General features: G+C 38.9%; 1 protein-coding gene and 1 long non-coding RNA gene across 2 annotated transcripts in view; one reads left to right on the plus strand and one right to left on the minus strand.

The window, feature by feature from the left end:
* Window positions 1-10,000, minus strand: part of ankrd24 (ankyrin repeat domain 24) — a 54,548-nt gene that overhangs the window by 18,103 nt on the left and 26,445 nt on the right. Inside the window, exon 12 of the mRNA XM_063202042.1 lies at window positions 8,358-8,477. Within this exon, the coding sequence (XP_063058112.1) occupies window positions 8,358-8,477 (120 nt within the window). The remainder of the gene's footprint in view (window positions 1-8,357; window positions 8,478-10,000) is intronic.
* LOC134450972 (uncharacterized) lies at window positions 4,024-5,176 on the plus strand. Its single transcript, XR_010035179.1, has 3 exons — window positions 4,024-4,112; window positions 4,378-4,534; window positions 5,035-5,176. It is a non-coding gene; the product is annotated as an uncharacterized LOC134450972 (long non-coding RNA).

Raw genomic sequence — 10,000 nt, forward strand, 5'->3', positions numbered from 1 at the left:
CAGAGCATCTATATTCTGTTATTTGCACCGTGTGTATCAATTGATTGAATTTAAATTCAAGAAATAGCTCAGTAACTCAGTTTCTATTTGCTTGATATATTTCCATGTAGAAAGCTAAACACTCATCTTTCTGTAGCACCTCATATTCTGAGGTTAGACGTACATGATGATGATAAAGAAAAAAAAATGGATTAAGAATGGCTAGTGACTCGGAAAAACCACTGTGGGTGAAAAAGCTAATGTCAAGCCCTCGTAAGCGCTCATCTTATTTGATCTGATATATGGCGTTTTAACTGCGCTTGGAATGGTTGTAGTTTGGGGTGTTTTGCTTTGGTAAACAGCAGTGCTTAGTATTGGTATTCTGTAAGCTAAATGACCTGGGCACATTGAAGCATGCTTCTTGCAGTCTTCGTGGCGGTTTTAGTGCATTGACTGAAATTGCAAAACCTTGCATTTCCAGTTGGGCACGGGTGCTTCATTTTTATAGTGTGGTCACTTGTGTTCAATTTGATCAATCTCTGGGAAATTAAAAATAGTCATTTTTATGGATGGTTATTTATATAAATGCAATATTTATTCTGTTTTCAGTATTAACATAGCAACTATTTATTTATTGTTAGCATCTTTGCACAGATTGAATGCATGCATTTGCACAGGAGAATTGCTTTTTGCACATTTAAGTGGTCACTAACTACTGTTCCCGTTTATTTTTATGTTCAACTTAGGTTTTTTACCTAGATGGACAAAGAGGACAAAAACTGCTTTGTTTCCTGATGCTAACAACCATTGCTATGCTTGGATGTGCTCTGAATTCTGAATAAAAAGGAGAAACCAAAACGGATCAACGTTGTCCTGTCCAAAATCCTTGAGTGAATTCCAATCTTCAAACTCCATCAGTGACATATATATTCTGCCAGATTTGGTCACTAACCATTAACATCAAGAAAACAAAGATACTAACATGTAAAAAAAGAGGCAGATGTGAAGAAAAGAAACAACAATTTAATATTGGACAAACTGAAATAGATCACATCTCAAATTATAGCTGTCTCGGACTAAAAATAAGCTCAAACGGAAATTTTGAATTGGCCATTAAAGAATTAAAGGATAAAGCCAGAAGGGCTTTCTATGCAATCAAGAAGTCTACACAATTCAAAATCCCTGTGAAAATATGGTTGAGAATCTTCCACTCTGTTATCAAGCCCATTTCACTCAGTGTTTCCCATACATTGAGGAAACTATGGCGGCCCGCCATAGTTTAAATTTGGCCGCCATAGTTTACGAAAATGTAAAAAAAAAAAAATTAAAAAAAATTGAAATTTTTTTTTAACTTTTTTTTTTTTTTTTTAAACGATTTCCGTTTTTGTTAAAAATGATTTGAATTACGATTTTGAATTTCCTTCGCATTTTCCTCCTGGCAGTGAATACATAGGCCTAGACTCTGTATTGGTTAGATAGCCTAAGTAGTCCCACGGTAACACAGAATGAGGGGAAAGCATTAGGAAGTGACCGTAAGGGTATTACAGTTGATTCATGTGTGCACACGTGTAACATCGGGTGAGTAACAGAACATGTGCGCAACGATGCGTTATGACACGCCGATATGCGAGGATCTTCGTCCAAATCGCTAGTCGCATGCATCATCGCTAACTGCGTTTAGGCCTACATCGCGTGCCGCGTGTAAGGGAAATGTTAGTTGTTGACATGTATGGAATTCACTTCAATTTGTGCTGTTTCTTGCTTCAGTTGTGGACAAAACGATTGGCCAAACTCACAATAGAAAGCCTTTGCTGTGCTACTGTCCCAGAGAGCTGAAAAAAAAACCTTCATAGAAGGGGTGTTAACCAATCCAATGAGTTCTCTCATTGCTCTCTCTCTCTCTCTCTCTCTCTCTCTCTCTCTCTCTCTCTCTCTCTCTCTCTCTCTCTCTCTCTCTCTCTCTCTCTCTCTCTCTCTCATAGTAGCCTACTATTTACCCATAACAAATGGTGAATTTCTGAGCCCTTTTTAATGTGTAGCCTATACCACTGAAGGCATGATAATGCTTCATCATATTTTAGAAATAGGGCCTATGTGCCTTTTATATACCAAATGTTTATCATTTTGAAATTGTTTCAGTTGTTTATGACTTGTGTATGACTGAAATTATCTCTGCATACTATCAGTGCTGCATTGCTTTGTAAAGATAGGCTATTCAACACACTTTAAAAACACACTGAAAAGATACGGCTTATCAAAAAATCCTTTAGGATTTTCTGTTTTTCCTATAGGATTCTGAAAATCCAATAGGATTCATCTAAAATCCAATAGGATTTTTGTTTTTACCCTTAAGATTCTATAGGTCTACGAAAATCCTATAGGATTTATATACATTCCAATAGGAATTTCATTGTCTCCTATAAGATTAGAAAATCCTATAGGATTTACAAGATTCCGCAGCTAAGCGAGCGCAGCTAAGTTTGAAATGATTTTGGTTGTCAAGGGAAACAAACTGGACGTTGCAGTTGCATATTCAACCGTTTTCAGGTAGCTATTGGACTAGAGATGTAACTCGGGCTTGATAAAAAAAGAAAAAGAACAAAAACGTTTAATTAACTTGCCGAAATGTTTGCCTGTAATACTGTCACTTCAAGGACCTCTTCAATGCGTTTACTAATCGATATCCGACTTCTGAAGTGCCGCCGTAACTTTACCGTTAGCAAGTTTGCTAACGTGTGAAACGTAGCCTACCCAGCAAGCAGGTGAGTTTTTATTTGGTTTTATATTGTATGGTTTGCAATATCACATTGTATGTTGGTCGTGTGTTTATAGTCTGACAACGTTGCATTGTAAAATGTAGGTCTATTTCTGCAGTAACGTCCTCAAGTTTCCTGCTGGAGTTGGGGCTGTCAAACCATTCAAGTGGCCCATGATGACTGACTGAAAGGACATTAGTTCTACGGTAAGTTTATCATGATAGTCTATCCTTTGTCAAACTTGCTATGCACCACTGCAAGCACACATCACAGCCTTTATCACCTCAGTGTTATCTCCCCATTTTCCCACTGGACATTTGAAGTGAGCAGTGTTGGGCAATGCATTACAAAAGTAATTAATTGTTGTAATGCATTACTTTTTTGCTGTAATGCAAACAGCAATGCAAGGCATTACAGGGCAAAATCTGGCATTTTTCTTACTTACCATGCTAAATAACTGAAGTTACAACACATTACAATGTCCTGGATTTTAGTGGGATTTATTCAGTGTGGTGGGTCAGAAAGAGGCTATTCCTGAACCTGGTAGTTTAGTCTACATGCTGCCAAAAACACCTCCTGGATGGGAGGTGAAAAGGTCATGACTCATGAGCTTGATTTACATTTTTATAAATTTCCAGATCCATATTTAGGCCAACAGTTCTTTTGGGGAAAGTAACTAAAGTAATGCAAAAGTAGTGTAATGCCTTACATGTCAAATATGGTAATAGTGAAGTGTAAGAGATTATTTTGAAAAGACAGTAACATGTAATCAGTAATGCATTACTGTTTTGAGTAACTTGCCCAACACTGGAAGTAAGATAAAATGATAATGGCCTGGCATCCATAGTAGCCCTCAACTTATAAGTGCTATGCCACGGGTGCATGTCTATATGTTCCCACAGAGTGGTCCCCACTAAGACTTAACATTCATTTTTAGGCCCATTGGTCTCACAGCCCATTGGTCCCGCAGCTTATACCTGCTGGCCCATGTTCCCACATTTCTAAGAATTTATTCAAATTTAGGCCCTATGTCCCATGGCGGGAGGAAGGGCATGTTCTCTTAGTTTACTCGGAAAATGTGGCTACATGAAGTTCTTGAACATAGGGCATATTTGAATACTTTCTTTACAATGTGGGGGAATGGGAGCAGCGAGAATAAGCTCTGGGACCGCTGACCCCAGATGCCACGCCATTATCATTTTATAATGTAAGTTATATCACTTTTAATATAAGTGCAACTCCTGAGTTCATATTGCCTTCACTGAATGGGTCCCTCTTGTTTTCACAGTGAATTCACAAGTCAAAATCAGATAAACAGACAGGAACATCAGCCTTCTTGGTGCCAGATGGAAATACTTGAGAATAGCAAGAAAAACGGTAAGTCTAAAACTACACATAAGATCATAATTAAGTTAAATGTGACCTGGTGGCATTGTTGCATGACTGCTTAACATTCAGAAATGATTGCTATACTGTCACTCATCATCTAGAATACATCTTGGAGTTAAAACTTAAGAGTCTATGGGCTTTAAGAAAGAAAAAAATGAGTGAATGAGGTAATCACAACTCTGCCAAGAGTCTGTTTTGGTGTTCATTAAAATGAGTGTAACTATTCTCTTCCTGTGCTTTGGTTTTGTTTTAGGTTCAAGTAGGCCCGACAACAGAGATCACAGACAACCACAAGAAGTGACCCCAGGAGGGCAACAGACCATATGTTGGCAGTTTTTGGAAGGCAGGTCCTAGCCACGCACTCGTATACCGGAAAACCACCAGTAAAATTCAACAAAAAAACCTCATAAGTGAGTACCTTTTCACTACAATACCTTGCTTACATAAACAGCAAAGTTCTCAGACAAGGAATATTTTTTATACAGTACATCCAGCAAGTACTGTCAGCACTTCACTTTTTCCACACATTGTTATGTTACAGCCTTATTCCACAATGGATTCAATTCCTTTCTCAGCTTGCCTTTCTTTTACTCGAAATTCTACACACAACACCCCATAATGACAAAAAAAAATTATGTGCAAAAGTATTAGAAACAGGTAGCTTTTGCCATGACACTCAAAACATGTGAATTACTTAGCCTACGGGATGCACTGTAAATGTCTGACAATGTCACAAGATTTCCATCCATGCTACACGCATTGTTTTCAACAACACAAAAAACCCTCTCCCGCACATGCCACAGATTCTCAATAGAGTTTTAAAGTCTGTTCAGTAGGCCTATGTATTTTCTCATGTCTTAATTTTCCATGTGTTGGTCTGCTCTGTATGTTTGTTTGTTTGTTTTTTCAGACTACGTCACAAACCAATTTGATGTGGACACTTCAATGACCAAGCAAGCAATGGCACAGAACTGTTCAGATGAGGCAAAAATGACACCCACACAATGATCAAATAATGAAATAATAAATATATTTTGCATATGACCATTTCATTTGCTGTGTTGTTTTTTTGGATTATGTTTATGTGAGCTATGTTTTAAAATCCTATTATAATAAATCCCATAGAATACAAATCCTATAGGAATATAAATCCTGTAGAAATAAATCCTATAGGAATATAAATCCTATAAGAATAAATCCTATAGGAATAGAAATCCTATAGGAATTATCCCATCAGAATCCTATTGGATTTCTATCATATTTTGGAACAAATAATCCTATAGGAACATTAAAATCCTAAAGGATTCCTATAGGATTATTTGTTCCAAAATATGATAGAAATCCAATAGGATTCTGATAGGATAATTCCTATCAGAATCCCATGGGATTTTTTGATAAGGGATAGTAGCCTACTGAAAACATTTTGTTCATAATAATGGTGATTAATAAATGGTGGTCTTAAATTTTCATACTGACATCCTTGAATTTGACTTGGTAGATCACGGCAGACCATCAACTTCAAAAGTAGATCTTGGTTTAAAAAAGGTTGGGCACCCCTGCTATAGAGAGAACCACAAGTGCTTGAAAGACAGGGATCAAAAGCCTAGTCAAGTTGTTGTAGTTTACTTGGGTTTGGGAGCAATATAAAAAACCTTCAGAGAAGGGACAGTTGGGATGAGTTTACTAATACTCCCTAGGCTTTGTTTTACAGTTGTAATGAGTTTGGTGACAGACCTTCATTGACACAGCAGAGGAGACATCGGGCTGCATATAGAAATTAATGTGTAATGAATGTGAATATAGACATAAATGTGTAATATGTTGTTCAGCCCTTTTAATGGGAGGAATTTGGAAAAAACTGGCCCTGTGACCAGCACCCCTCATGTAGAATGTGTACGCCTACAGATATGTGTGGGGGAAAAGGCATAGCCTACCCTCTAAGACCCTTTTTGTCTATGCGTTAACAATTTCACAGTGCTCTTAAATTCTTATCTCTGCTCCTATTTTGTTTTATTATTGTTTCCCAGACCCCTGCATGAGGGACGAATGAAACTGTGTTGTAAACAGAAATTATTCACTGTACTGCATTTTTTGACAATGTACTACTATTATACAAGTCATGGGTAAAATCTTATGTAGCCTTATTTCTCAAAATATAAATGGCTGAAATATAGGCCCAGGCCCGTGTGAGTACACACCCCCCCCCCCCCCCCCCCCCCCCCCCCCCCCCCCCACCCCCCCCCCCCCCCCCCCCCCTCCCCCCCCCCCCCCCCCCCCCCCCGCCCGGACAAAATAAACCCCGGCTGCCCCCATAGTTTCCAAAATTTCTGTGGGAAACACTGTTACTATATGGCAGTGAAGTGTGGGGACCTATGCAAATCAAAGATTTTGAAAAATGGGACAAAAACACCATGGAATCTTTCCATGCAGAATTTTGTAAAACTATCCTTCATGTAAAAAGAAATACACCACATATAATGCATGTGGGGCTGAACTTGGTCTATACTCCCTACTACTCAAAATCCAAAAAAGAGCCATGAAATTCTGGAATCATTTAGGAACAAGCGACCCAAATACCTACCACTACAAAGCTCTAAAAATACACGAGGCAAATGCGGACACCAGTCACCTTATTCAGCTCATTTCAAGACTATTGCAAGATTTTCACATCAAAACAAAGAACTGACATAAAAAAGATTAACGATGCACGAATACAAAAATATATTACATATTGGACCGAAGCAATAAATAAACAAAGCAAATTAAAAACATACCAATATCTTAGTAGGGATTACAGCATAGCTAAATACTTGACATTAAAGGCAAAAAATTGAGGCGCACAATAACAAAATACAGGCTTAGCAACCATAATTTATCCATAGAGACAGGCAGACACAGACAGACATGGCTACCAGAAGATAATAGGCTATGTGTTTACTGTAATAACGGAGAACTAGAGTCTGAACTACACTTTCTCACAAGCTGCTCCCATTACAAAGATATTAGATCAATGTTTTACCCACAATTTGAACACGTACACCCTAAATTTAGCTAACTTAATGACACAGAAAGAATGAAATATTTATTAGGAGAGGAAATGGATTGCATAATGATGGCTGCAAACTATATTTATAATTGTGACAGAAAGAGGAGTGACCCCTCAGTGATGCACCATGTAACATAAACCTTTTACACATATCATCACAAGCACATATACAAACACACTCACACACTCACACAGGCACACACACACACACACAAGCGCATGTGCAGGCATGCACGCACACACACACACGTGTGCACGCACCCACGCACACACACACACACACTCACACACACACACACACACACACACACACACACACACACACACACACACACACACACACACACACACACACACACACACACACTCATGTGCAGGCACACACACACACACACACACACACACACACACACACACACACACACACACACACACACACACACACACACACACACACACACACACACACACACACACACACACACACACACACACACTTCTGTTTGCTTTCTTTTCTTGCTGATATTATCAATGCAATTGCAAGCATTAATTTGTTGTTTGTTTGTTTCAATACTTATTTTATTATAATATCATTACCAATGTATCCTCAACCAATGCTTTGGCAATACGAAATATTTTTTGTCATGCTAATAAAGCTTCTATGAATTGAATTGAATTGAGTGACAGAGACAGAGACACAGAGAGAGAGAGAGAGAGAGAGAGAGAGAGAGAGAGAGAGAGAGAGAGACAGACAGACAGACAGACAGACAGACAGATCAGACAGATCAGACAGACAGAGTATGGGACTCATCCAGGGAGCATATTATACCAATGACATGAAATAGATCCATTGGCCTGGCCTCACAGAACTCAGTTGGCTTTACAGTGCAACAACAAAATGTACTGCCATGTGAACTGATCAGGGTTGTGTTTCTTACTTTGTGCTTTGGATTAATGACTAAATTGCTGGTTGTCAAATGCGGATGGATGCTAGTCCATAGCCAATACAAACGTGTGGTGGTGTGGGTGCAGTACCTCGTCAAGGGCAGTGATGGCGCTGTTCTGCTAACTCCTGATTAGGGCTGTATTTACTTTGTGCTTTAGATTAATGACTAAATTGCTGGTTGTCAACTGGATGGATGCTAGTTCATAGCCAATACAAACGTGTGGTGGGATGGGTGCAGTACCTCTTCCAGGGCAGTGATGGCGCTGTTCTGCTGCTGCTCCAGCACTTTGATCTTCTGCAGCAGACGGCCCCTCTCCAGCCTCAACCTGCGGATCTCCTCAAACACCTCCTCATCCTCAGCCTTCACCAACATACACACACACACACACGCACGCACGCACACACACGCACGCACACACGCAGAAACAGAATCAGAAACAGAAACAGGCGCAGATACATACACAGACACAGACACAGACATACACACACATAAATAAACAAACATCATCGCACAACCACAAAATTATTCATTTTTCACATAACAGTCATCCATGGTAGTAAATAACAGAGTTGGCCTCCAGTATTGTGATTATGTGGTCAGAGGTTTGAAACCAGAATCTGCCCATATCTAGTGCCTCAACTGGCTTATATGAATACAACCATTTGATTTTTGCCAAACACTAGCAAAGAGCAACACAGAGATATAGCGTATTATGAGGATTTAGATAGATTTAAAAACTGCTTTACCGTATTGGTGACTATAAGCACTTTGGCAGGTCAAACAGACAGACACATCTCTGACCTCATCTACGTGCCATTTTGTATATTTGAAAAGAACACATTAAAACGGGCCACCATGAGGCGGCAATATGAAATATGTTCAGTATGTACAAGAGTTGGAGTCCCTTAAATGTAGTATATTACATAATGAACTGCAGTTTGGACTGTGGATGCCAAGTGAATGCAACATTTAGTGTAAATTGGGGGTTTAATTCCCAGTCTAAATTTACAATGTCTTTGATCTGAAAAGATGTCTTTGATCTCTGCCTTTGATCTGAAACTTTATATAACTAGTCTAATACATCAGAATATCAGATGCAGTAGACCATACAACTATGCTGTGGTGATTTCCTCAGCTACTGAGACAGGGAAACAAAAGGCTCACGCTGCACAAAAGGCGTCAACAATACAAAAGAGCAATTTAATATGTACATGGAAAAGAGAAAAAAGAGATCGGTACAAGGAGAGAGAGAGAGAGAGAGAGAGAGAGAGAGAGAGAGAGAGAGAGAGAGGGAGGGAGAGAGAGCAAGAAGAGAGAGAGAGAGAGGGGGGGGATTGGTACATGGAGAGAGAGAGAGAGAGAGAGAGAGAGAGAGCGAGAGAGAGAGAGGAGATTAGAGGCGTCAACAATAGAAAAGAGGAATTTAATATGTCACTGATTCTTGAGAAAGCAGCTAAAACATGTCTCAGCAATAAACTGCTAATTCTGTTGAAAATAAACTACATTTTCATGAACAAAATGAATCCAGGTTAAGACCCAGGGGTCTGTTACACAAATGTACAGTCGTTTGAAATATTTAAGTGTAATTGTATTACTTTTCATGGCTATAAACCTGCCCACACCCTGTAAAAACAGCTGTCCCAAGGACAGACATCATCATTTCAATTGACTTAAAATGTAAAAATCACTGATATTATTGAATAATATCACCATGATGTGAAAGTCCATATTGAAGTGGTTCTGCAGATATGCACATAGTGCGTGTGAAGCAATATTTATTACTATTTTCTGATTGCTCAAAGTGTGTCCAGCATATTAGTCACCACCGTCAGATTTTTTTTTTAAGACAATAAAATCAGGTATGCACAAGGTCATTGTCATTA

This window comes from Engraulis encrasicolus, chromosome 6, assembly GCF_034702125.1.
Source record: "Engraulis encrasicolus isolate BLACKSEA-1 chromosome 6, IST_EnEncr_1.0, whole genome shotgun sequence".
Classification (NCBI taxonomy): Eukaryota; Metazoa; Chordata; class Actinopteri; order Clupeiformes; family Engraulidae; genus Engraulis; species Engraulis encrasicolus.